The following is a 27,366-nucleotide window of genomic DNA, read 5'->3' on the forward strand; positions in this document are numbered from 1 at the left end:
GGTCACACTCTGAGCCCTGACCCTGGTCACACTCTGAGCCCTGACCCTGGTCTCCGGTTGAGCCTGAGTTCTGGTGCCTTATTCTCTGCTCACTAGCCCTCCATTTCTTTCCAGAACTTTGTCCAGATCATCAGCAACCTGTTGGCGGAGGAGAACCGGGACAAGTGGGAGGAGGCCCAGCTGGTGCGGACACGGGTCTGGGGCCCTTGTGGTCAGAGCAGCAGGATGGGCACCGGCGTCTCTGGCGCCCCCTCAGGCCCAGGCTAGCCTGGGCTGGGGCCCTGGGTTCCAATCCCAACAGGGCTTGTGCAGGGGCGTGACTTTGAGGAAGTTGCTTAGCCTTCTGAGCCTGGTTTCCCCATTCACAGAGGACGCCCTCTCACCTCGTGGGGCTCAGTGAGGGGTGAGGGAAACCGCGGTGACTGTGCGTGGCGGGTCAGGGCGACCGGGACGTGCTGGTTCTTTCTCATCTGGGAAGAGGGGTCAGCCTCCCTTCTCCCCAAGTGGACCTGGAACCTGCCACCACTCTCCGGGGCAGTCCCCGGTGTGGGGCTGCGGGTCCCCAGAGACGCCTGCCCACGGGGCCGGCTCAGCAGCCCCCCTGGGCTCAGTATCCTCATCCACAAAATGGCAGAGAATCCTCCACCGTCCCGGAGCCTGGTGGTGCCAGGGAAGGAGCAACAGGCTTGAGAAGGGGGCAGACGAGGGAAGGAGGCGGGAGGAGGCAGAGGACCGAGAAGATGGGTCCCCAACTTGGGGTGCAGGGGCTGCTCCCCACCATCTCCGAGGCTCCCTGACCCACACCTCCCCGCCCCCCAGATGGGCCCCAATGCCAAGGAGCTGTTCCGGCTGGTGGAGGACTTCGTGGACGTCATCGGCTTCCGCATGAAGGACTTACGGGACGCGTACCAGGTGACAGACAACCTGGGTAAGCCCGCTCGCTCTGCTGGGCCCGTGCCCCCTGCTCTGCACCCCTGGGCCTCCGCTTCCTCTTCTGTATAAAGAGGTGGCGGCCAGGCCCCTGTGGACCCTCGGGGCCCTTCCTCAGCTCAGTCCTGTTTTCAGGTGCCCAGAGCCGAGGCTCCTGACCATCCTGGTCTGATGGGGCCCCGGGAGGGTCAGCATGGGGTGGCTCAGACCCAGACTCGGTCCTGGAGCCCCCGAATCCTGGGACACACCAGGAACCCAGACCACAGCCAGCACTCTGCTTACCCCTCACTCGGGCTGGGCCCACTGTGCTCATCACCCCCAGTGCTCTCTGTGCTGGCCTAGCCTCCAGATAGGGTGGGACTGTGCAGCCACCTCCCCCGTGCCCAGAAGCATCTTGTCGGAGGGGCCTGGTCTCCACCCAGCGCCATGGCATTCACTGAAACTCTGAAATGGGGCCGAAACAGGACTCACCTCTTGGGGATGTAGAGAGCAGTAAATGGGCCTGGGACCTGGGAGATTGATGGCGCTGTCATTGTAAATCCTACAGCAATCATATTTGGTGGTTACTGTCAATGTTCCCTTAGATAGCTCTCATGGCCGTGTTCCTCAAATCCTCCCCATCTTGGGGCTCCTCTCCTGACTCTCTCAGTGGTCAAGGTCCCTCCTCGCAGTGGGGGATGCAGGGGGTGCTGGCCCCAGCTGTGATCCAAACAGCACCAAGGAGGGAGATTGTCACCTTCCTGTGGAGACACTCAACCTCTAGTGATATGCCCAAGATCAGCCCCCGTGCTAAGAGGCACAGAGCTGCCCTGGGCCAGGACGAACATCCCCACATCTGCTAAGCTGAAGATTCCCAGAGACCTGGCACTGCCTGTCTGCCCGAGGAGCTTAGCATCCCTGAGCCCAGTCAGAGCTGGGGAGACCCTCTGAGGCCAGGCGGGGGCATGACTGGCCTTGATCTCACAGATGGGGAGACTCAGGCCTGGGGGGGCAGGTGCTCTTGGAGGTCAGCTGGCAAAGCGGAGTCAGTGGTGGCACCAGGCCACCTGGGTCGGACCCGCTGGCCCAGCAGCTCCATCTCTGAGGTGCCCTCCTTCCTGTCCTTCCTCTTGGGGCAGACTGGCCCTTTTACAGGTGAGGTGCCAGTGGCCCAGGGGGTGGAGGGCCTCCGTGCAGCCCTGTGACGGTGGCGTGGGGCCCTCCCGGTCCAGGACCTCATGGGGCGACGGCACCGCCCACAGCCCCTGGAGGGCCGCCCTGGCACGGGCCACAGTCCCTACCAACCTTCTGCCTCGGGGACCCTGTGCTGAGTGGATGGCCATTCAGGGCCAGCTCTGTGTACCAAAGGTGGCTCCTCCCAGTCACTCATTAAACCCCACACACCCCACACACCCCACGCATCTCTGGTATTCCTCCACGTCTCTCCTGAGGCCCCTCCTCTGTGCCACTGAGGACCCCTTTCATTACCAGCAAAATCCCAAGGTCCGACGTCGTTCCCTAGGGTTCCCTTTCCTTCCTGGCCTGCGTCCCTCTCTGGAGGGGGCGGGTGGTCCTTTCTCAGTCCTGGGACCCTGGGTCCTCCTGGCTCCTTGGGGCCCCTCCAGACCCTCCCCCTCCCTCCTGTCCCCACCTGCTCCTTGTCCCCATCACCCAGGGTCACTCTCTCTGTGCTTTCCCGGTATAGACCTTGGGGTGTCAATATTCACACACACACCCCTTCCCGTGCCCTGGCCCCTCAGTCCCCTGGAGTCCTCCAAGGACCTTGGCCCCCCAGGGACCCCCCGCTCTGGTCTTGTCAGCCCTGCTCTGCCCGCTGGCCTCTCCCCCGCACTCTCTCTGAGTGCCCCGTTGGACCCCCTTGGCTCTCCTCGCCATCCAGGCAGGTCCAGCGGCGGCACCACCCTTGTCCCCGCCCTTCTGCACAGGGTGGCGCCTCCTCCTGCCGCCCTGCATGGCCCGCGCCACATGTCTCTGAACCCCTGACTTCTGTGGGCCACAGCACTGCCTGTGGGGACTGCGTTCCCAGACCCCCATCTCCCGGGACCCTGCTTCTCTCCCAGCTGTTGGCCTTGCCTCCCAGCGCTGACCCTTCATCCTGTCCTCCCAGGCCTATGTCTGCCACTTTGCCCCAGGGAATTGGGAGGGACAGTGTGCCTAGGGTGGAGGGGAGCAGAGCCGGATGGGCGGGGGCCTAGGTGGGGCTGAGGGTCTTCAGGAGGCTGGCCAGCCCCCCAGGGAGAGTTGGGAGGGAGGTTGCGGGGTCTGTCATCTCCTTTAATGTCCCTGAGCCCTGTGGTGGGGCCTTTCTCTCCCCTTTTACAGACCCGGGGTGGAGGAAGTGGGGAGCTGGGCTGCAGCGTCCCAAGAGTGGGGAGGCCACCAAGGTGGACGCTGCTCTCTGTGGATCCCTCCGTGGCCACAGACCTGAGCGCAGAACTCACCTTTGACACCTTCTGGGGCCGCGGAGCCCGAGTGCAGGCCGGGCTCCTCACAAGGACAGGGGCTCCTGCTGGGGCGGGACGGTCCTTCCAGGGCTGGAAGGGGCCGGGGAGGCAGGCCAGCCCCTCTGGGTTGGGCTCCTCAGGCCCAGGCCAGCTCTCTGGGGCTCTGACCACCCCCAGCTCTCGTCTGCTGCCCCCTCCCTGTCCCCTACCCAAGACAGTCTTGGGCTCTGGGGACACGGCTGACCCAGGGAGCCTGTGTAGGGACAGGGCCAGGGGCCTCACCCCGAGGCTGGGAGGTCGGTGCCAGGCAGCAGCCTGCCAGGTGGCTCCCGTGCCCTCTGAACCATGAGCACCCCTGCGTGGTGGCACTGGACTCCCAGGCCCGCTCTCTGGCTCCCCAGGGCCGAGGCCCCTTGTTGGGTGACCGCTGTCTCTCTGTCTCCCCTTGTCTGTGTCTGTCCATCTCTTGCCCGCCCCCCACCCCCAAGTCCTCAGCATCCACAAGCTCCCGGCCAGCAGAGCCACAGACATCAGCTTCCCCATGAAGGGCTGGCGGGCCACGGGCGATTGGGCGAAGGTGCCGGAGGACAGGGTCACTGTGTCCAAGAGCGTCTTCTCCACCGGGCTGGCAGGTGAGCGGCCCCAGGGTGTGGGTGAGGCCCTCAGGGGAGACTCGGGCCTGGGGTCTGAGGGCACAGCCCCCCCAGGAAGTTCCTTCTGGAGTCTGGCCTGCTGCCTCAAGGGCCAGGGTGGCACCCATTTCTTTTCAGTGTTCCCGAGTTTGCCCCCTCCTCCAAGAAACTCTCCTGCCCTCCCTGTGTGGGGAGGCTCGTGGACCATCTCTGCTGAAGGGACCTTCTCATTGCAGGGAGGGGAAGGGTCTCGCCTGGAGTCACGCGGCGGGCGACTCTGAGTGCCCTGCCTGCCCCGGCTCTCCAACCGCAGCCCTGCGTCCGGGGTGGGGGTGGACGTGACCGCAGAGCCCGGGCCTCCTCTGGGACACGCGCTTCCCTGCCCGCCCCCTCCAGCCCTCCCCCAGCGGGAGTGGGAGCGGGTCAGAGGAGAGTGACGCGGTGGCCTCCCTCTCTTCCAGAGGCAGATGACTCGTCTGTGTTTGTGGTGGGCACCGTCCTCTACCGAAACCTGGGCAGCTTCCTGGCCCTGCAGAGGTGGGGCCGTGGGGCTCGGGGCGGGGGCACCGGGCCTGAGCCTGGAGGGTGCCAAGGGATGCGGGCCTCTGCGGGCCTGGGGGAGGGGCTGGGGCTCGGGTCATAGGGGGCGGCTCCACGGACCCCTGACCGGCCTGCTGGTGTCCCCAGGAACACGACTGTCCTGAACTCCAAGGTCATCTCGGTGACCGTGAAGCCGCCACCCCGCTCCCTGCTCACACCCCTGGAGATTGAGTTTGCCCACATGTACAATGTGAGTGCCCTCCACGTGTGCATGTCTGTGTGCGTGTGCGTGAGTCCTCCTGTCTGATCCACGTGTGGAGCGTGTGTGCGCGCACTTCGCGGGTCTCACGCCAGCCTTGTGAGAGAGCTGCTTTTATCCCCAAATGGTAGGTGGGGAAACTGAGGCGTGGTGACTTGCCCAGGGTCTCACGGCAGGGCCACGTGGGAGCTGAAATGCAACCCACATCTGACACCACTGCCTGAGCCCTATCCACTCCTCCCCCCGGCCCCGCCCCTTCGGTGGCCTGGTTGCTTCCTTGGAGAAGAGAGAGCCATTCCTTTCTGAGAGACCAGTCTCCGTGCTCTGACCCAGGGGGCTCTCCACTGGGCCTCAGAGGAGCCGGGGCCAAGATGCCCTTTGGGCCAGCTGAGAGCCAGGAGCCCGAGGGCGCCAGCTGTCCGTGTTACCCAGCCAGGACAGGGTCTCCAACCCCAGGCCAGGGCTGTGCGAAGAACCAGCCCTGCTCTTACCAGCTGTGTGGTTTTGAACAAGTTGTTCAACCTCTCTGTGCATTGGCTCCCTCCGTTATCAAGTGGGAACTGTAGAGTTGGGTGAGGATGAAGTATTTCCCACCAGTGCTTAGAGCACCGCCCCTCGTGAGCGCTAATAACCCCCGCTGTTGTGCCTGCCGCAGCCCCGGTGCCCACTCAGTGTGGCCTCAGGACGGGCTGTTTACTGAGGCGCTGCCTGCGCCCTCCTGTCTCTGCTCCCTCTTACCCCTCCTGCTTTCAGCTGGACCGGCCACCTGGGCCTCCAGAGAGGGGCTTTGGTCACTGCTGCACAGCCCTGCTCAGAGAGGGGATGGGAGCTGCCCAAGGCCACACAGCGGGGAGTGGGGGGCTGGGCCAGCCCCTTCCCCATCTTGGCCTCAGTTTCCTTCAGTTCCTGTGTGCCTAGCACACCTGTGGGTGGACCTGGCCGTGACCCTCGGGTGGGCTCGTAGGGCAGCAGGTGGCCCTGACTCTTCCCCCCTCTCCCCCAGGGTACCACCAACCAGACCTGTATCCTGTGGGATGAGACGGACATGTAAGTCCATCTGGGCCTTGTGGCCTCGGGGGCTCTGGGGTGGGCTTGAAGGGGGGCTGACCCAGCGGGGGAGGGGGCAGCCTTCAGGTCTGAGGCCGCCGTGCCCCCATGCGTCTGCGCCTCGCACGGTCCCTCCCTGCCCAGGTCTGGCTCTGAGGCAGCATGGAGCCCACCCAGCCCGCCTCCCCCGCTCCCAGGGGAGTCTGCAATCCGAGGAGGAGCGGGGCGTGGAGGTCTGACCTTGGGCCAGGTGACAGGCAGTTTAGGCTTGCAGGAGCTGGGGGAGCACCACGGCAGGCGGGGCCCCCTGGGTGGGACTGGAGACCCAGAGCGATCAGATGGGAAGCAGAGGCCCATGGGGTCCCTGCCTAGATCCTTGTCCAGCACCCGCCAGCGCCAGCCCGTGCCCGCACTGCAGCACCGCGAGAGCAGTGGGCCACCTGCGCCATGCCTGGCGGGGACTGGGCTGCGTTGGCCGGGCCGTGATGTGGGATCTCAGGGCTCTGCGCGGGCACCAGAGTGGGGTGCCCTCCCAGACACACTGAGACCAAGGGGGAGTTGGGGGGCCTCATTTAGTCACGGGGAAGAGCTTGCGCAAAGGCCCCAAAGTGGCAGCAGCTCCCAGACACGAATAGGGTCAGAATTTTGGGAGACGGGGCGGGAGAGAGCTTGGTGGCTGGATCCGATGGGCCAGGTGGGTCTAGTGGGGGCTGGGTCTTCCCCACAAGGGGTTTGGTGTGCGTTGGAGAGGGTGTGATCAGGGCGCTGGGTGTCATTGTCACGGCCCGCCTCTCTCAGCCCTGGCACCGCCAGCCCTCAGGCCTCCCTGCGCCCTTCCCCAGGCCGGCTGGCACTGTGAGTGTGCTCAGCCTGGGCCTCGGGCCTGGGGTTACATCAGCAAGTCCCTCACGCTCGGGGCACTACAGTGATGAAAGCGTGTCCTGGGAGGTCAGGGAAGGGTCCCGGAGTGGCTGACACAGGAGGAGTCAAGTTTGCCTGACGGAGAAGGGCAGGAAGGGGTTTCAGAAGCGCAGCTTGAGCAAAAGTGTGGAGGTTGGAAGATACAGGAGGAACGTGAGGGGTGGCCAGGAAGAGCAGAGGCTGGAGAGCAGGCAGGATGGGTGCAGAGGGAAGTCTGTGAGGGGTGTGGGGGTGGTTTGTGGGGGCTGCTTGTCAGGAACTATCGAAGTTGTTGGAGGGAGGGGATCATCAGCCACCCATCCATTCCTCATCCATCGCCCATCTATCTACCCACTCTTCCATCCCCCATCCACTCCCCATCCACCCATCCATCCCCCATCCACTCCCCATCCACCCATCCATCCCCCATCCACTCCCCATCCACCCATCCATCCCCCATCCACTCCCCATCCATCCATCCACTCATCCATCCACCCACCCTTCCATCCCCCATCCACTCCCCATCCACCCATCCATCCCCGATCCACTCCCCATCCATCCATCCACTCATCCATCTACTCATCCATCCCCCATCCATCCACCCACCCACCCATCCATCCCCCATCCACTCCCCATCCATCCATCCACCATCTATCCACCCACCCTTCCATCCCCCATCCACTCCCCATCCATCCATCCACTCATCCATCCACCATCCATCCACCCACCCTTCCATCCCCATCCACTCCCCATCCATCCATCCACCATCCATCCACTCATCCACCCATCCATCCATCCATCTCACATCCATCCATCCACTCATCCATTCTTCCATCCTCCGTTCATCCATCCACCCATCCATCTCCAATCCATCCATCCCCCATCCATCCATTCCCTATCCATCCATCCATCCACCCACCCTCCTATCCACCCACCCACCCATCCACCAATGGTTACTGACCACCGACAAGGCACTGCTCTAGGAAGTCCTGGCCCTCGGCCTCCTCCTATCTCCAGGGAGAAGGGATACTGAAGCAGGAACATATAGACCCGTGTGAAAATGTCAGGTCATGTCACATGCCAAGAAGTGGAGCCAGATGGATCTCATGGCAGGTGGGGTGAGGTGCTTCTCAGAGCAGGTTCACGGAGGCCTCTCCGAGGAGGTGATGTTGAGCGGAGGCTGACACGGCACACGGCACTCTGCACGTGGGGGTCTGGGGACAAACATTTTGGCAGAGGGAACAGAAGTGCAAAGGCCCTGTGGTGGGAGTGTGTGGGCTATATGGCAGACCCACTGCCTTTCCTACTCTTGGTCTGGGGGTGTGAGGACAGGGTCTAGGCCAGGGGGCTGGGCTGGGGGAGAGCTGGGGCGGAGCCTACAGCCCTGGAAACAGGCCCTCTGGCTTGGATTGCTGTTGACTGATTTTCTCTGGGTTTTGCAAGCAGCACAAGCTCTTTGTACGAAATGGGGTGTCAGAAAAGGATAAAAAAAGAAAAAGCAAGAAAGAAGGCCCACACGCTGGCAGCACCCAGGCGGGCCCCTGCGGCCCTCGCCTGTGGCGCATGGCGGGAGAGCCCAGAGCTTTGCATTTTCGGAGGTGGAGCTGGTACTGCGGCTGCAGGTCCATCCTCTCTGGCCCCTGATTTTGGCACAGGCCCCTCCCCACAGCCCAGACATCCCCCAGGGGCTGTTCAGAGGCTGCCTGCGGCTCCCTGGGGCGCCTGCTTCGCCCCGGCGGCCCGACTGAAGGAGCCCTCCGCATTCTACTGGGAACACCAGCCTGATTGGACAGCCCCGCCTGCATTTCCCAGTACTTCCTTGGCATTGCGTCCCTGGAGAGTTTTAAGCTCTCGGTAGTAAATTGTTTTCCTGAAAAGTGGGGCCCATCCCCTTTGCCTCCTGGGGCAGCAGGCTGTGACATCTTGCCAGCCCAGAGTGTGTAAATTCACTGTCCCTCGGACCCTTCTGTGGTCAAGGAGGACCCCTGCGGCTGTGTGGCCTGAGCAGATCGCGCCCTCGGGATGCCTCAGCTTCCTGTCCCGTGGCCGAGTCTGCCTGCCTGCAGGTGGGAGCAGAGCGGGGAGAGGACTGACCGTGGCCTCCATTTGCCCTTCCTCTCTCAAGGGTGGGGGGGGCACATTTGCCACCCCAGGGGTGCTCTGCCCACCTGGTCATTTCTGGATGGATGGGACTGTTAAGGTCTCTGCTCCTGAGGGCCTGGGGCCCCAAGGACAGCGGCAGGGTGCCCACAGCTCTGCGGTGTTTGAGGCATGCCCCGGACAGCATTTTGCACATGAGTTCTCGCTTCCATCTTGGGCCCGGCCCTGGGAGCCTGGTGGCACTGTGCCTGTTGCCACTGAGGACTCTGTGGCTCCAAGAGGCCCCAAGCCCAGCTGAAACCTCAGGAGCGGGGACTGAGGCATCTCACGTAGAAGCGGGCAGCCTGGGCCCATGGAGAGGGTCAGAGGCTGATGGGAATTGGCGGGGGGGCTGGCTCTGCCCTCTCCTCCACCCCTGTCCCCTCTGCTCTGTGCTGGACAGCTACTCTTCTGGGGCCTGGTGGGGCCACTCCAAACCCCATGAATGGGCTAAGAGGAGCCCAGGGTTTCCCAGGTGACCGGAAATGGGGTCCAAGGGCAGGGCCCCAGGTCTGCTTCCACCAGTGTTCCCAGGGCTCGGGTCTGTGCTGATGTGGGCCTATGTTTGTGTGTGCATGATCAGAAAGGGTCAAACATGTCAGCAGGACTGTGTGTGTGGGGTAGGGGCGGAAGCTAAGAGCCATCAGTGACCTTCAGCTGAGAAATAGTGATCTCTCCGTCCATGACTGTGATCCGTTACGGAAACCTCTTCCTGGTCACAGACGGAGCCTGGATCCCAAACTCAGACAGAGCCTTGGTCCTGATGACACCCTGAACCCTGACCCTAGTCACTACTGATCCCTAACCCTGCTCACATGCTGAGTCTTGATCCTGGTCACACTCTGAGCCCTGACTCTGCTCACACTCTGAGGCATGACAGTGCTCACACTGAGCCCTGATCCTGCTCACACTCTGAGCCCTGACCCTGCTCACACACTGATCCCTGACCCTGCTCACACTCTGAGCCCTGACCCTGCTCACACACTGAGCCCTGACCCTGCTCACACACTGAGCCCTGACCCTGCTCACACTCTGAGCCCTGACCCTGCTCACACACTGAGCCCTGACCCTGCTCACACTCTGAGTCCTGACCCTGGTCACACACTGAGCCCTGACCCTGCTCACTCTCTGAGCCCTGGTCCTGGTCACACTCTGAGTCCTGACCTTGCTTACACTCTGAGCTCTGACCCTGGTCACTCTCTGAGCCCTGGTCCTGGTCACACTCTGAGCTCTGACCCTGGTCACTCTCTGAGCCCTAGTCCTGGTCACACTCTGAGTCCTGACCTTGCTTACACTCTGAGCTCTGACCCTGGTCACTCTCTGAGCCCTGGTCCTGGTCACACTCTGAGCTCTGACCCTGGTCACTCTCTGAGCCCTAGTCCTGGTCACACTCTGAGTCCTGACCCTGGTCACACTCTGAGCCCTGACCCTGGTCATACTCTGAGCCCTGACCCTGGGCACACACTGAGCCCTGACCCTGTGTCTCACCTGGAATCACTGTGCATGTTCACATGTAATTGCGCATGTGTCATATGCTTGCAGGGCCGCCTCCCTGCATGTGACACACTCGCCTTAGAAAGAGTGAGTCAGAGGCTTCCACCCACAGTGCAGACCCTCCACCTGCCTCGCCCCAGTTACACACACACACTTACCCACAGCGGCTCCACATCCGCTCTCAAGGCGACTGCTCGTGCTCTGTAAACACTGGGCCCTGACAGCCCCCTGGAGTCGCTCTTGCCCCTGGAGCCCAAGTTATGCGACCAGTCCCACCCTCTCAGCCCAAAGACCCCGGATCACCCGCTGCTGAACACTGGCTGACAGCATGGCCCAGGGAGCCCCCTACACCCCTGGACTAGCCTGGCCATTGGCAGTGAGGGCCTGGGGAATGAGAGTGTTAGGGAGGGAAAAGGGGGTCCTTGCAGAGTTCCCAGATGTTTAGGAGGGTGGATGGATGGCCGGGTGGGTGGAGGAGGAGTGGAGAGAGGATGGAGGGGTGGTGACGGGGGTCGAGAAAGGCTGGGAAGCAGGTGGCGGGAGTTGAGTTCTGTGGTTCTGAAAGGACAGCTCCCTGGGTCTCGGACTCATGGGAAGTTGCAAGTGTTTCGCAGTCTCCTTTTTAAAAATAAATAACCCAGAGTTACATAGAGCATAAAAGTCAGAGTTTGCAAGGTCGCGAGAGATCATCTGCTCTGCCCTCACTTGAAAGTGGTCCGACTGAGGCCCAACGTGGGGACGTTAGTATCGGCCAGGGCCTGGGCCAGACCCCATCCATGGTGCTTGTCCTGCTAGGCCAGTGTCTCAGGGGTGTTCTGCCAGATGCCAGCCCCAAGAGGGCTCCAGGAAGAGCAGGGTTCCATGCCCACCACACACACATCAGCTATCAAGGCCCTGAGAAGGCCTGCAGCGGGCTCCTATTCACCTGGGTTGGGAGTGTCCCTAACTTGTGGGCTCTTGGCACCCTTACTCTCCAGACCCTGAGCCAGTAGAGTAGACACTGGGACAGGCTGGCAGAGAGGGGGACATCCCCGCACACAGTGTGGGCTCCTTTCCCGAAGCCTGACCCCCCCAGGCCCCTTTAGATCTGCTCGTTTACTCACACAAGCTTTCTCTGTCCAGCTGAGGGGACTGAGGCCCAGAGTGCTGTCTGACAAGCCCAGGGTCACCCCGTGAGTCATTCCAGTCTGTGCAGACTCCCAGCCCTGCCACATACACAGGGCCCAGGCTGGGGGCAGCTGTCCCGGGAACATACAGGACCTAGGCCCAGCCTCCTCCCTGGGCTCCATGCCCAAGTGTGCGTCTTTGTCCCTTTAAGAGCTTTGCCCCCCCCCCCCATCCTTGGTTTCCGTGGAGAGGGCAGTGAGGGGGCAGGCCGAGGGGGGCGAACGGAAGGGAGCCTTGGCAGGGTCCCCAGGTCGCTGTCAGCGGCCGGTTCCCAGCCCGATTTCTCCCACGCCGGCTGTTGCTGATGGGGGCAGAGGGGGTGGGCTGAGCCGAGACAGGCCCAACACAGAAGGCCTCTGTGGCGGCCTGGGAGGGCCTCAGGATCCTCATCCTCCCTGAGCGTGGTGGGGCAGGGGGAGGGTGTGCTTGCTGCCCCCCCACCTGGGTTGGGGAGAGGTGGAGTCTGCTCTTAGAAGTGAGACCGTCCACCCATCCTACCCTCCGCCCCTGCCCAGCCCTGGACTCAGCCCAGCCTTTTTCCCCAGCGCCCCCTGGTCTCTGAGTCTGCCCCCACTTTGTCCTTGGGGGCAGCAGGGGCTGGCAGAGGCTGGTGTGGGCCCACCTCTCCTCAAGGGGCTCCAGAGCCCAGCCTGCCAGTCTCCTTGGCTTTGGGAGCTGGAGGAGGAGACAGGCCATGAGGTCAGGAGGACCGGGGTGCTCTGAACCTGGGGTGGGACAATGAGCATCCCCTGGCCCGCCCCCCACTGCCCTCCACCCCGCCGGCCCCCTCGCTGCCTGGTCCCTGTGCTCTCATCTCCTCCTCCGGCCTCAGAAGCCACCTGTGCCGGGAGGCCTTCCTGCCCATTTTCCTACATCTGTACCCTGTCCGCTTCTTCCCTGCTCCGACCCCAGTTTGCAGGAAGTCCATACATCTGTGTTCCCTGCTTCCTGTTGGCCCCACCCCTGCAGAACGTGAGCCCCACCCGACGGCAGGGCTGGGTCTCGTCCACGTGTTTCCATGCTGGGCACACAGTAGGCCCTCAGGAGGTGAACAGAGACCACCGGAGTGCGACCACAGGATGACGGGGTCCTTCATCCTCCGGGGACTGGGGACTCACCCATTCGACCATTCATTGACTCACTCATTCATTCTCTGAACGCATCTTTCCCGCGTCCAGCCTGCCCAGTGCAGTCTGACTGTGGTGACAGGGTCCTGCTCTCAAGGTGCCCCCACACACTGCCTACCCAACAGGACATCCATCAGGGGGCCAGGCCCTGGTGAGCCCACCCTTCCTCCTCTTGGAGATGGGGTGAGAGGGGCCCTCCCAGGACAGGGGGGACCTGGGCCTGCCCTCGACACAGCTCCAAGGTGCCCCCCTGGAGTGCCTGCTTGGACCTGTGTGTCCAAGGGCTGGGGCTCTGTGGGGTCCTACAGCCTAGGTTGGCCCGTCAGCACGGCCCCTCCCTGCACTCAGGAATCCCTGGTTCTGCCTGTGATGGCCGGGCAAACCCGAGCCTCAGTTTCCTCAAGTGTACACTGGGACACCATGAGTGCCCACCGTCTCCTGGTCCAGGCAGGTGCCACCCAGCACCCACCCCCACCCCTTCCTGGGGCCCCCAGGCAAATGCAGAGGGTGGGGCTGCTGGGGCTGCCAGAGCTGCCCACCCCTCCCCCGGCCCCTCCCCCGGGCCCTCCCCTGCTCTCCTTTCTCTTCCTGCTAGAAAAAGCACTGCCGGCTGCTGCTTGGCCTGCGACAGCCCTGGTGAGGAGTGTCTGGGGAGGAGGGGCAGGAGGAGCGGCAGGGTCCTGTGCCAGGAGCATGCGGGGGTGTCCCAGACACCTGTGCTCCAGCCTCTGGGGCTTTTAGTCTGGCAGGGGCGTCTGGGGCTGGGGGCTTCCCTGCACGGCGCTGTGTCCAGCCCTGTCTTGGCCCCGTGCTTTCCCACCTCGGGGGTTCCCGTGTGTCCGGCTGCCCCTGTGTCATGCAGCTTCTCTGCACCTGTGTGGGTGGGTGGGTGCGAGGGTGGAGGTCTGTGGCTTTTTGGGCACGATGTCCATGGAGACAGAAGGGGGAGGGGAGGGGGCTTGCGAGTCAGGGAGGCACAGAGCGTGGCCGGCCCTGAGCTCCGGGATCCGCTGGACGGGAGTGGGGGCGGCGTGTGGCCAGTGTGGTTTCTGGAGGGTGCCTGCACTGGTGAGGTGGGCGGGGCAGCTGCGCGGCAGGGGACAGGTTGAGTCAGCCGTCAACCATGTCGTCTGTCCCTGGTCAGGAGGCTGAGCGTCAGAGGTAACTCCACAGCCTCCCCTTCTCTCTGGGTACGGTCACCCTCGCCTCCGGCCCCGCCATCATCACCCATCCCACTGTCAGCACCCCCACCCCACCGGCTCTGCCATGAGCCGCCTCCTGACTAAACCCGTGCCCAGCAGAGGACAAGGGGAGGAGGTGGAGCTGCCCTCGGGGAGGGGGGCACCCGGGAGGTCACTGGGCAGTAGAGCTGGGCACTGAGGACACCGGGCCGTGCCAGGAAGTAGGAGGGAGGGCTAAAGGGCTCAGCCGTGCCCGCTTCCCTCCTCCCACTGAGACCTGCGGGGTCCAGGAGGGGCCGCCGCGGGTGCAGGGGGAGCGGTTGCCTTGGGCTGTGCTGGCGCAGGAAGGGGCGCATGTGGGCACAGAGCAGGGGACTCTTGGGATGGGCCTGCGCCTGGCCGGCACACAGGGGTCCTTCAGGATGCGCCTGGCAGGGATTTCATCCATCTGTCCGCTTGTCCATCCGTCCTTCTATCTGCAAGTGCCGAAGCCCTGTGTGTTCCCAGTGATGACCCGCCCACATGGAGCGCTCAGGCCACGCCCAGCCCTCTGGCCTGGCTTCACTGTCCCAAGAGGAGGTTGGGGTGGGGGCTGCCTCCTGCCCAAACCTGTGTCTGATGTCATTCCTGCAGCATCGCCCCCCCACCTGCCCAGGCCCTGTCCTGCTGCCTCCCACGGGGCCCCAGTCCTCCTCGCCATCCTCCCGGGAGCCTCGCCCACTGCTTTCCAGGCTCACCCCACACTGTTCCCGCAGGGCCGTTCCATCCGCCCCCATCCACTCCCTCCAAGGCTGTGCCGGTGGGGGAGCCCACAGGTCCCGAGTGCCCTCCCCGAGGCATGGTGACACGGGAGACAGGTGGGCACGAGGGGCAGGGCTCTGACCTCCAGCAGGCCTGGGCTCCAGTCCCGGCCCTGTTTCTTACTAATGGGGTGACTATGGGGAGCCCCTTTGCCTCCCTGAGCCTCAGTTTCCCCATCCATAAAGTGGGGTTTCTGAATGAGATGATGTGCGTCGAGTAACTGGAGCCAGGAAGTGCTCAAAAGCAGATGCCATCGTGTCCCCTATTCCAGGAGGACTGCTTGGAGGAGAAGGCCCCTTCCCTAGCTGGCACTGTGTGTGCCCTGTGCTAGGGGACAGCAGGGAGCCACTCAGACAAACCACTCACCCTCCGGGGGCTGGGGGGCTGGGGCATGACTGCCCCGTGTACTGGGGGTGACAGGCCAACTGTGAGGTGGGCTTCCTGGGGAGGGACACCTCAGGCTGGTCGTGAGGGCGGAGCTGGAGTCCACTGGTAGCAGGGTTGTAGAGGCCCCCAGGCCCATGTGCAGCTTGTGCAAAGGCACCAAGGCAGAGAGTGGTTGAGCTGGGGAACAAGCAGTCCAGTGAGAGGTGGGACTGGGGCCTCCACCAGCCCCTCATCCAAGTCCCCAGGCCTCATTTTAGGAGCAGACAGGGGTGAGCTCTCTGGCCTTGGGGGTGACCAAGGAGGGGCAGAATTGGGGTAGGGGTGTGGAAAGGCAGAGCTGACACTTCCTGGGCACCTGCACTGTGCCTGGTCCTTCTGCCAAAAGCTCATTCCATTCGCCAGCCCTGGCAAGTTCACACCAGGCCCCAGCCCTCAGACAAGAAGCCAGAGGCTCAGAGTGGTGGTGATGCTTGCCTGGGTCACACAGCGGCTCATGGGTCCTCACCCCAAGTTGAGTGACCCTGCAGTGCCCACCAGGCTCCCTCACGCAGATGGCCCCCAGTGACCCTGAGGCGGCATGGCAAGGGCAGGGGCAGGGGGCAGCAAGGGTCCACACATGGGGGGGATGTTCCTGGAGGGCTTGTGGTCACCCTCGTCCTCAGGACACTTGCTTCCCTCTGCTGAGGGTGCAACTGCTTGTTTCCAGAGGCAGGAAAGTCTCCATCAAAACCCCAGCTCCCGGGCGGCTCAGTGGTTCGCGCCCTGCTAGCGTGTTGGGGGGCGGCGGCTAACTGTCCTTGTCTCTGCAGGGAGCCCTCGGGATGTGGGGGGCGGGAAGTGGGGTCGACAGGAGGGACTCCCAGGCTGGCAGGGACGGTACGGTGACCGTGGGGGTGCCCATTCTCCTTTCCTGGCCTGGTGCAGAGGCACCTGGAAGAGCCAGATGGCAGATGACCTTGCAGTCGCCTGAGGAGACGGGACCTTTGGGAGTCAGGTGAACTGGGAGATGCCTGGAGGGTGGGGTGGAGGTGGGGGTGTGCCGGACAATGGTGATACTGTGGCTGCCTGAGCTCAGTCTTCTGGTTGACGGGGTGGTGGCAAGACCTCCTGCGAGACAAGGCGGGTGTGGAGTAAGTGCTTGTTGCTGAATGCTGGTGATGGGGGTTCTGGTTCACGTCGGTCCTAGCGACAGTGGCGATGCTGGCTCTGAGGAGGTGATGGCGGTTATGGTGATGGTGCTAATAGTGGAGGCGATGCTGGTGACCTGAAGGCACAGTAATGGTGGTGGCAGGGGTAGTGACGATTGTGGTGGTGGTGGTGAGAGCGATAGCACTGGGAGTGATCGTGTTGTTGATGGTGGTGATGATGGTGACAGTGTTGGTGCAATGGCGGTAGCGTTGATGGTGTGATTGTTGGTGATGGTGAGGGTGGTAGTCATGTTGGTGCTGGTGATAACGTACTGGTGGTATTGGTGATGTGGTGGTAATGGTAGTGGTGTTAATGGTGGCATTGTTGGTGGTCGTGGTGGTTGTGATGACTGTGTGGTGATTACGGAGATGGTGGTGTTAATGTTGCTGATAATAGTTGGTGGTAAGGATGATGACGTTGGTGCTGGTGGTAGTGATGATGTCGTGTGATTGTGTCGTTGTTGGTGATGGGGGTGACGATGATGGTGTTGATGTTGACAGTGTTGGTGGTGGTGGTGATGTGGTGGGGTGTTGGTAATATAATGGTGGCGGTAGCAGTGATGATGACGGTGGTAACGATTGTATTGATGGTGTGGAGGGTGATGTTGATGAGGGTGGCGGTGGTTTCACTGATGGCTATGAAGGTAGAGGTTGTGGTGACAGTTAAGGTGGCATTGGTCACGGGCTCAGCTAGGGAATTTGAAGCCCCCTTCCCTGCGGGAACCAGGACACACCCATGGCACCGTTAATGAGCAGCAGACAGGATCCGACGCCAGCCAGGGTGGATGAAAGGACGGGGCGGAGAGCAGAGGGGAGCGCTCACGAGGCCAGGGCTGTCTGGGAGGATATCTTGGAGGAGACAAGGCCAGGCCGGCTGTGACAGATGGTCAGGTTTGGGACCTGCTGGGGTCAGGGGCCTTCCCACGGAGGTTCCCCATGCCCAGCGCCGGGCCTGGCACAGGCAGGCCAGGGAGGTGCTTGCTAAATGAATGAATGGACATACCAGCTTGACTCTCCAGCTACATCAGTGGCAGGAGCGTGAGGGGGTGCGGGTGTCAGGGCAGAGGCCCCTCAGGTGACAGACTGGACAGAGCTGGGCCGCAGGCACTCCAGGTGAAGTGCTGAGTGAGGGGCAGGGGCTCGGGGAGGAGTCCTGGGGTGTGGGCCTCTGAGCTGGGAGGACTCAGCAGGGGGAGAGGGGTCGGCAGGACCCCTGCCCTCCCAGGCCGACCCCTTCCTCTGGGGCCGGGGAGCCCAGGGTCCCACCCTCTCCAGGGCCCTGTCTGCCTGGCAGGCTGCAGTGCGCCTGTGGCCCTGCCCAGGTCGGGGGGCAGGGGGAGGAAGGGCCACTGGACCCCAATCAGGCCTGTGCTGGAAGCCCTGACTCCATGTGCGGGGGCACCGGGGGCAGCCATGGGACTGGCGTCGTGGCATCGCAGGGAACCTGAGAAGCCCTGGAGGCCCCCGTCACAGAAGCACAGATGCTGACCGAGGCTCAGAGTCAGCGCCGGCTCAGGCCCCGGAGAGCCAGCCACAGGCAGGGACACGGGCCCGAGGGGGCGCGGGTCTCACCTGGCAGCTCACTCAGCCAGCAAGGCCCAGGTCAGGCAGGTGTCCATCCCTGGGGTCCATGCGTCACAGACCCCGGGGTCCCCACGGGGCCACAGGCATTGCCCCCAGGCCCTGAACTGAGGGGACGGAGCTGATCTGGCCAAGCCCTGGGGAAGCGGACATGGCCGGCCTACCCTGGGGCCTCTCACAAGCCAGCAGCCAGATAGGGGCTGGACATGGAGTGGGGATCAAGGGGGCTTCCTGGAGGTGGCAGTGGCTCTGAGGAGCCTTGAAGGACTAGGCTGAGTCAGCCAGGGGACAGAAGGCATGTGGTCATAGGGACCAGCCAAGATCAAGGCCTGGAGGCCGGAGAGGGCGCCTGTGTTTGGGTCACTAGTGGTTCCTTCTGGGCTGGCGTGTGCAGGCAGGGCCACCAGGGCCCAGGGCGGGTTGGGGAGTCATGGTGAGCTCTGGCTGCTAGGCGAGGTAGCACCGGGGAGGAGAGCCCTGGCCCAGCGGCAGGGAGGACCTGATGGAGGGGCTGGGGCAATGCTCAGGAGCTGACAGGTTATCCGGGCAGGCTCCCTGGAGGAGACAGCACCAGCCGGAGGGAGGTGGGCCCTCCTGATGGGTGACGCATGACTTAGCAGGGCTTGTGCCTGGGATGGGTGGTAGGGAGCACAGATGGAGGCCAACCGTTGAGGGTCTCGGAGGCCAGGCTGAGAAGTTTGGAGAGGTTCCTGGAAGCCCCTGGCTGAGAGACACCTTGCCCACTCCCTGTTCCCCCACTGGGGCGTGCTGTGCCCACTCCGGCTTCTTCCTGCTGTGTGGGAGGACACCTATGAGTCATTCACACTCCAGTGTGAATTAGCCCATCAAACCCCAGGGGACCCTGACGGGCACAGTCCCATAATAGCACCTGCTTCGTGGGCCGACAGGAGGCATCATGCATGCAGCCAAGGCCCTGGCTCGGTGGGCAGGCGCGTGGGGGGGCACTCTCCACTCTCTCTCTGTGTTATTGTCCCCTGGGTGGGTCGGGCCCTGAAGTGGGCCCTGGGTCCCTGTGGTCTCCCTGAACAGCATGTGGGGTGAGGACTTGTGCCCACCTCACAGGGGAGGCAGGTCGACTCCTAGTGGCCAGGAGGGAGCCGACCCAAGGGTGGGACCAGGCCTTGGTGGCCCAGTTCCCCTCTGGAGCCGGGCTGGACCAGCGTTATCTGGGCACCGGCCAGGTGGCAGGAGAGCAGGGGTGCCACAAGGCTGGGCCTCCTCTTGGGGCCTCTGACACTGCTTGGCTCCCCACCACCCTGGGCCCAGGGTTAGTGCCTTGGGGGAGCTGCCTAGCCAGAGTGGGGGCCAAACCCACTCCCCCTGTCCAGCTGGAGACGGGAACCAGGCTCTCTCCTCCGAGCCGCCTGCACTTGGGACAAGGCCGTGGCCCCGTGCTGGGTGCTGAGGGTGAAATGCGGAGGGAGCTGCTGGGGCTTCGCGGCCTGAGTATGGCCGGAGGGGAGCGCTCGGCGGGGAGTGGGGAAGTCGGGTCGGAGGGTGGGCCAGCCCCCGGGGCCCTGGGGTCCCTGAGGGCGAGAGGCCGTGGCTCTCAGTGAGAGAGCTGTGCAGGGTTTGGAGCAGGGCGATGTGGCCAGGCGTGTTTCAAACAATGGTGCTGGCGCCTTGCAGTGGCCAAGTGGGGGCCCTCGGGGCAGCAGCCGCAGCGAGGGGGGATGCGCTGTGGTGGGTCCCCCGGGGTGGTGGCCATGGAGGGGTGGGCGGCTGGTGGACTCTTGGTGCATTTTGAAAGGAAGGCCAGGCGGACTTACCGATGGGGCGGCTGTAGGGGAGGGAGGGAGGGAGGGAGGAAGCGTTGAGGTTTCGGGGGGGCAGTGGCAGGTTGGAGGGGCAGAGAGGCTGTGCTCCTCAGTCTTGGCTGAGTACTGTCCCCACTGGTGTGCCTGCAGCAGGGTGAGCAAGCCAGATCCGGTCCTGCCCTCCTGCGGGGGACGCTGGGCAGGACCCAGAACCAGGGGCAGAGCGTCATGTGGTGGGAAGAAGCAGGCAGGAGGCGGGAGACCTGTGGATGGAAGCTGCGGGTCAGGGACGGCCTCCCGGGGGGACAGGGGGAGCCTGGGAGCTGGCCTTGGCTGTGGCCGGGGAGGTGGAGCCAGCCAGGCAGGGCCTAGCAGGTCAGCTGATCTGATGGAAGGGGCACAGCTCTGCCCTGGGGGCCCTGTCTGATGGGAGAGACAGCCCTTCTCTGGGATCTCTGATCTGAGGGGCCCAGGGCCCCTCACTCTCTCTTGAACTCAGGCAGGGAGGGGCTCCTGCTCTGAGCCCCGGATCCCCCTGCCCTTCTGGTCCTGGGAGGTGCCACTGCCCCTGCTCCTTCTCTCACCCTGGACCTAGGGAGGCGGGAGGAGCAGGTGTCGCTGACCCAGATTCCTCGGGTCTGGGCCCAGGAGGGAGGGCCTGGCTCTATGACCCAGATATTCCAAGTTTCTGAAGCTCAGACAGGAGGCAGCAAATGGTCTCCCACGTGTGGCAGCGGTCGCTGTGCACAAGAGGAGGGAATGACCTGCCTGTGTCGCAGAGATGGGAACAGGTGTCCCCTGGAGCAGGAAAGATTTTGGTCAGACGTGGTGAAGAACCTCCAGATGCTGTGGGTTTAGGAGGATGCATCCTAGAGGTTTTGTTGAAAATAGGAGGGCTGAGGGTCCCCTAAGCTTCCCCAGGTCAGGGTGTGCCTAAGATGCAAGGCAGGGGCCACCCATCCACCTGTCCACTGATGTCCAGCACAGCGTGGAAGGCTCAGCCAACTGCCTGGGAAACCTCCATTGACCGAGTTCTTTCCCTGGCTTGGGATGGGGGCTTGACCTCTGTGTCGTCTGGGTCCCTTGAGGGTCCCGTTCGGATCTGTTCTTCAGAGTCCAGTGGTTCAGACGGCGGGGGGCGGGGGGCAGGCAGGGGAGGGGGTCAGATAGAGAAGAACTGTGATTTGGCCCTCGTGATGTCTGCTGTGTGGCCTTGGGTAGCTGCATCACGTCTCTGAACCTCAGTGTCTTCATCTACACAGCTGAGCTGAGGGTTATTGCAGAGATTAAGTGATAAAATGCACAGGAAGCTGTTATTATTGAGGTGCTGGGAGGGGGCAAGGAGAGGGTCCGTGCCCCCCTGCTCCCCTGATACAGGCCACCAGGGGCTGCTGAGCCCTGGGGACTGCAGAGCGGGGGAAGACGCTGACGCCGGGCAGCCTGCACTGCACTCCCACAGGGTCCAGCAACTTCCAGAGCGACCAGCAGCTGCCCACCTCCTGGGCTGCCGGCCCGACCAGCTGGTTCTCTGGCCCAGGGGCGGGCGCCTCCTTGTGCCCTCCACGGCCTGAGGCTGCAGGGGCAGGTCCTGGCCCCACCCCTAGGCAGAGCGGGCAGCTCCCCCTGGCTCTGCCCTCCTCTGGGAGGCTGATAAGCTAATTAGTGCCCACAGCAGGAGCCCTGCAGGGCCAGCTACCGGCCTGGGCTGGCGTTCTCCCAGGAGGTGGCCGGCAGCTGTCTGCCTGGCGCCCTGCAGGCCCGCCAACGCCGCCGGCTGGGAACCTGCCAGGCTGCTGGCCCCAGCCAGCCCGGCTAGGCTCACCCCAGGCCTCGGGGTGCTGTTCCCTCCCGGTCCTCCAGCAGCCCTCAGGTCAGCCGGAGAGCGGGTCTCCAGGTCCCCCCTCCGTTCTCAGGAGCAGGGCGGAGGCGGTGTCCGTGCCTGGATCCTGAGAGGCAGAGCTGGGATCTGCACCCAGCACTGGCTGGCCACAGAGCCTGCCCTTAGGAGCAGCCACACGGTCAGTGTTGTGGGCAAGCCGGTCAGCTTGAGACACGGCCTAAAGTCTTCCTGGGAGCACTGGGTTTTGGGTCCTCTGGCCCGCGCTGCGTCGGCTGTCCTTGGGTCTGGTCAGCAGCTTACACGTGCAAGGCTGCAGCCACACATGCATCCCTGGGCGTGAGGACAGGGCAGTCCCGGGGGAAGGAGGGCTGGAGGGCCTTGGTGGGGGCTGGGGTCAGCCAGGGCTCAGTGCTTGGTGCCCATGTCCTGGGTGGTGCTGAGGGACGAAGGGAGATGGCAAGCCGGCGTGCCCGGGGCAGCCGAGTGAGGCCTTGATAAAGCTCCAGTTGAGGGTGTGAGGCTCAGGCTGGACCTGGGGTGTCACTGGGACTTCCAGGACCCCACACTCCTTCTCTGTTACTGACGTCCTCAGGTCTTGTTCCTGCCGCTGTGGTTGGTGGGGTCTCCCTTCTCTCGAGGAAGGCAGGGGAGAAGAGGTCTCTGCCAGGGCTTTCCTAGGCTTTGACTTCTGTTCCTCACTGTGCCGGGAGCGGGGCCATGCGGGCGGCTGAGCCGCTGGCCTCCATCCTGGTGGCTGGGGTCAAGGCTGTGGCCTCCGCCCTGGCCCTGGCTGGGCTCTGCTGTTCCATGTGACCTGGCACACCTTGGGTCCTTCTGGGCATGTGGAGGTTCAGCTGCGCCGAGGCCAGAAGGCTCAGGCAGAGGCGTCCATGGAGCTGGAGGCTGAAGCTGCAGGGCCCCTCCGTGGCTGATGTCTCCGTCTGCATTCTTTTTTTATAGAGGGCTCCTAAAATGAATGTGCTTCGGGCCTCGCAAGCCCTGGCCCCCATGGGCTCAGGGCATAGTGCCCACAAGAGGGACGTGTCCTCCTCTCACTGCACCTCAGAGATGAGCGGACAGGCTGGCAAGGAGGGGCCCTGATGCACCTGCAGAGCCTGGGGCCAACTCCGGGGCCTCCTGACAGCTCTGCCTTGCTCTCACCTGGGGCACATCCTGCCCCTGGGGCCTCAGTTTTCCTCCTTGTAAAATGGGCGCAGGTCCTTCCCTGTGGGGGGAGAATCAAGAGAGAAAAGCAGATGTGAAGGTGACAAGCTGGCTCAGAGCACATCCCTTCTCCCCTGGTGCCTGGAGCTCAGAAAGGGGATTGTGTAACATCTCAAATTCAACAGAAGCTGCTCTGGGGCTCTCAGATACCTGCAGCTGGTGACTCTGAACATTCCCAGAGACGCTAACACGGACACGCGAGCACTGTGCCGGGCGCTTAGCGGGGCGTCTGCCCGCTTCATCCTCTCGCCTGTCCCCCTCCCCATTTTGGAGATGAGGAAACTAAACCTGGGGGGGTAGGTACCTTCCCAAGGTGACACAGCTAGGATGTAGCCAAGGCCGGTCGTGTGCAAATCCAGGTCTTGAGCAGATGTGGCACTCTCAGTGTGTGTGTGTGGGGGGGGGGGTCAGGCCACTGGGGAGGGCACTGGGCAGGGAGCAGCTCAGCCCCCAGCCCACCCCTGATCCAGAGGGAGGGATGGGGGAGGCGAGCTGAAGGCTCTGACAGACAGGCACCGTGCAGCTCCATCGTCTTAGGCTGGAAGTGGGTTGAAACTGCAGCGTGAGGGCTCTGGGCAGACCATGGGAGGACCCTGCTAGCAGAGACGGAATTTTCTCCTGATGTCCTGGGGCAGGTGCTGGGTCTGTTACCAGGGAGGGGCGAGGCCTTGTCCGCCCTGAGTTCAGAAGGAGACCACTCCTGCGGTGGCTCCTGAATCGCAGAGTGAAGGAGCTCCCCACAGCCCGCAGGCCCCCCGTGGACACCTTCCGCAGGCCAGACGCCAGCAGGCTGAGAGAAGGCAAGCCTGGCCCAGGGTTGTGGAGCTGGACACTCCCAAGTTCCTGGACGCACGCGGGCTGGCTTGGATCAGTGGCACTGGTTTGCAGAGCGGTTTAGTCGGGCGGGTGCACTGAGACCCTCCCCAGTGCTTTGTGTTTCGATGGAACCGGCGCACGCGTGGGCCTATAGACAGCAGAAGGGACCTGGGTCAGACCCGAGGGGGTACTTTCTGGCTGCTTCCCAAATGCGAGGGGAAGCCTCTTTGTGTCCCAGGAGACGAGCAGCGCACACCAGGGGCGACAAGGCCTGGGGGAGGGAGGGGGGATGGGGCAGTCCCAAGGTCACCGGCGCTCGCGCCCGGGGCTGTGGAGGCGCGGAGGCCGCCCCTCGCCCGGCTCCCAGCCGCGCCGCGCCGCGCCGCGCACCCCCGGCCGGCCGCGCCCACCCCGCTCTCCCCTCCCGGCTCCACGTGCGCCCACGCGCCCCCGGGCTCCCCTCCCCCGGCTCGGCGGCCGGCGCGGGGCGGGGGCGCGGCGGGGGCGGGGCGCTCCGGGCTCGGGGCCAGCGCCCGCCCCCCGCCGGCCGCGCTCCCGCGAGCCGCTCTCCCGTGGCTCGGCAGCGGCGGCCATGGGGCGCGGGGCTCCGGGGGCCGGCGGCGGGGCGGGCGCGCGGCTGCGGGCGCAGGGGCGGGCGCGGGCCGGCCGCCGCTCACGCTGCCCCTGTCTCCCCCCCGTGTGTCCCGCCCCCCAGACCCTCCTCCCCCGCCCCCCCGCAGCTCGGGCCCTGGTCGTGGCGCGGCTGCCGCACGGTGCCCCTCGACGCCCTCCGGACGCGCTGCCTCTGTGACCGGCTCTCCACCTTCGCCATCTTAGCCCAGCTCAGCGCCGACGCGGTGAGACCCCGGCCGGGCGCGCGGGGGGCGGCGGGGGCGCGCGGGGGGCTTCCGGCGCCGGAGGTCGCCTCCGGGCCAGCGCGCGGGGAGGGGCCGGGACTGGCGACCGGCGGGGAGGGGCGGGACTCTGCCCTGCCCGAGGGGTCGTGCGCCGGGCAGCAGCCCCTGGCCTGGCCGGCAGGGCCCGGGCCTGTGGAGCGGGTGGCAGCGTGGAGTTGGGGACGGCCTGGGAGGAGCCGGCTGGGGCCCCAGGAGTGACTGATGGGTGGGTCTCCCCAACACTCCTTGGGGTCCTCGGGGGAGCAGGCACGCTGGGCCCCGAGGCTCCCCGGGCCGGGGGAGGGCTTGGCCTGGCAGAGGCCCACATACCCCTTTGCTCGGCCGGGTCCTCCCTCAGCCGGTGGCAGGGTCCCAGACTGCCAGGGAGAGGGAGGAGCTGCCACCTTCCTCGGAGCTCTTCCCCACCCACCCCAGGTGGACCCTGGTCTTTGGAGGTGTGGTGCCCCCAGGTAGGGGTCGGGGTGGCGGAGGGTGCTGGGCCTGGCCTCCCCAGAAAGTCCCCTCATCTCAGGGGCCTCCTTTTTGTTCCAGATTCTTGTGGGGGCTGCTGGTTTCTATGGTGACGGCATCTGGGGCTAGCTTCATGGCTGGGGCCCTGGGTGCTAGGCCCAGCCCACTGGGGCCGGTGGGCTGTCTCACCCAGGGTCAAGCTGCGCTCAGGGTCCTGGGAAGGCCAGAGCCATAGGCTGAGGAGGGAAGGGGCAAGGGTCTTTGCTCCCTAAGTCCCTTGGCCCAGGCCCATGGGGCATCAGGATATGGACGACAGACCGAGGGGCATGGCTTTCCAGAGTGTTTGCAGTGGTTGGCCCTCATCCGTGGGGCGGCACAGCTCTCCCCCAGTGGAACCCCAGGTTCCATGTGGAAGATAGCTCCAGGTTCTCAGAGAACGTCCCACCCACCCCCTTTGTCCTCTGGGACGTGGGTAGGTGGGGCGATGTTGTCAGCCAGGGTCCCCCACAGGGTCAGAGCTGGGTGAGACCTTAGAGGTCATTGCCACTAAACCCTTCTATTGACAGGCAGGGAAGCCAAGGCCTGGAGATGGGAGGGGGCCTTGCTGGAGGTCTTCGGGCATTCGGCTGAACAGGGGTCTGTGCTCTTGGCCCTGATCCAGGCGTGCTCTCCCCCATCAGGCCGTCCCTGTGACAGGACTGTTGGTGCTGCTGGTTCTGGGAGCAGGGCCCTGGAGGCAGCAGCCAAGGGCCATCCTGGGGGCTCCCTGGAAGAGGTGGCTTTCTGTGTAGACAGTCATCAGTGCTAAAGCAGCAGGCTCCGTCTGCAGTACTAAGGGGACCAGGGGCTTTCTGGGTTCTCTGCAAGGCTGGAGCAGACAGGGCAGGGCCCAGCCTTGGGTCCCCGGGTGGTTGCTCATCCTTTGGTGTGTGAGGAGGGCCCAGGGCAGGAGAGGGTTCTGGAGTGGGACACGTGGCCCATAACCCCTTCTCCCAGCCTAGGGTCTGGCCCGGTAGAACGTCAGTGTTGGTTGAATGCTGAAATAGGCTTGTCCCTTAGGCATGGGGACCCTAGACTGGCCTTTAGTCTCTCTGAGTCTCTGCTTCCTCCCCTGTGAATGGGAAGTGCTCCTGCGCTCCTCTGGGTGGCTATGGGGGTAAGCCAGTCGACGGGGCCCTCCTGGACCAGGGCCGCTCCACAGGAGCCCTCCACAGGAAGGTGGCGTCCCGGTCGGGGGCTGAGCTCCTGGCAGGCTTGGCAGGGAGAACATCTTCCATGAGGGAGGTGACGGTGGGTGGCTGATGCTGAGGATGCTCCAGGAGTGGGACGCTCGATGCCGAGGGCGCCTTTCTAGGAAGAGCTGACCTGTGCTGGTGCCTCGGGCAAGCACACAGCAGCTGCGGCACCACCTGGGCAGACAGAGGAGAGCTCCTGGTCTGCGGGGGTCTCCGGCCTCACTTGGCAGGGCTCGGCAGCTGCGGTCAGGGGCTTCCAGGTCAGCCAGGCCAACCAGGTCAGCTGCGCACAGGCAGGATGGAGGCCAGCAGTCGGGCACCCCGTCCCCGGAGCCCAGAAGAGGCAGCTGAGGCTGAGGGTACAGGAGCTCACAGCAGCCAGAGTCACCGCTGGCCTTGGACCAAGGGCAGGCTGCCTGGTCGCTCTGGACCTCAGCGTACCTCAGTTTCCTCATCTGTAAGATGGCATAGAAGTCAGCCCTGCCTGATTCTGTGATCTCTGCGGGCATGGGCGTGAGCTCAGAGGGAGAGCGCCAGAGAGAGCAGGCCGCCTGGCCTGCCGCCTCGTGCTTGCCTGCCGTCAGAGCCGTCACCCCCTTCCTCTCCTTTGCCGACCGGCTCTGGCCCCAGGGAGGGGTGACCCCAGAGAGGCGGAGCGGGGAGGGACTGAGAATGAAGGCGAGGTCGCTGTCATGCAGCCTGTCACTGAGTGCCTGGGGCTGAGGCCCACACCGGACTCCGGTCCTGCCCTCGAAGGGCACAGCGTCTAATGGGGGAAACAGACATCCTGGACCAATGAGGAGGTTTGCAGTGGGACCCTGAAGGGTGAGCAGGAGTTCACCGTCCAAGCTCGGTGGGAAGGTGTGACGGTCATCCCAGGGAGGGGGAGAGAGGAATGCAGCAAGTGATGGGGGAGACAGGGTGAGGGCAGGACAGGGCAGGGGTGCAGGCGCTTTGCAGGGCGGGGGCTGGGGAGAATTAGAGCTTCATCCTGAGGGTGGTGGCGAGGGGTCGGGCTGGGAGGTGAGAGAGGATGGTGGCGGGATTGGGGTCCTGGCGGGATCCCAGCAGGAGTGAGGGCACAAAACCCCGGCCAGCAGCTGGGGTGCTGGTTGGGGTGAGCTGGGCTGGGCGTGGGGATTCAGGTCTGAGCGACAGGGGTTGCGGGCAGCCTGGCGTATGGGTGGCCTCAAGGGACTGGAGAGCAGAATGAGGGCCTGAGAGATGATGGCAGGGAGGGGGTGCTGTGGTCACACCCCAGGAGCTGGGGAGGGATGAGATCCTGGTGGG

At 64.2% G+C, this 27,366-nt stretch overlaps 1 protein-coding gene across 7 annotated transcripts in view; it reads left to right on the forward strand.

Annotated features, from left to right (window-relative positions):
- Window positions 1-27,366, forward strand: part of ADGRB1 (adhesion G protein-coupled receptor B1) — an 88,488-nt gene that overhangs the window by 32,626 nt on the left and 28,496 nt on the right. For all 7 annotated transcript variants that reach the window (XM_070631174.1, XM_070631178.1, XM_070631179.1 and 4 more), the window contains exons 12-18: window positions 115-183; window positions 820-928; window positions 3,863-4,006; window positions 4,468-4,543; window positions 4,694-4,796; window positions 5,809-5,852; window positions 24,190-24,331. In XM_070631174.1, the coding sequence (XP_070487275.1) occupies window positions 115-183; window positions 820-928; window positions 3,863-4,006; window positions 4,468-4,543; window positions 4,694-4,796; window positions 5,809-5,852; window positions 24,190-24,331 (687 nt within the window). The remainder of the gene's footprint in view (window positions 1-114; window positions 184-819; window positions 929-3,862; window positions 4,007-4,467; window positions 4,544-4,693; window positions 4,797-5,808; window positions 5,853-24,189; window positions 24,332-27,366) is intronic.

Source organism: Equus przewalskii, chromosome 8 (genome assembly GCF_037783145.1).
Source record: "Equus przewalskii isolate Varuska chromosome 8, EquPr2, whole genome shotgun sequence".
In the NCBI taxonomy this organism is placed as follows: domain Eukaryota; kingdom Metazoa; phylum Chordata; class Mammalia; order Perissodactyla; family Equidae; genus Equus; species Equus przewalskii.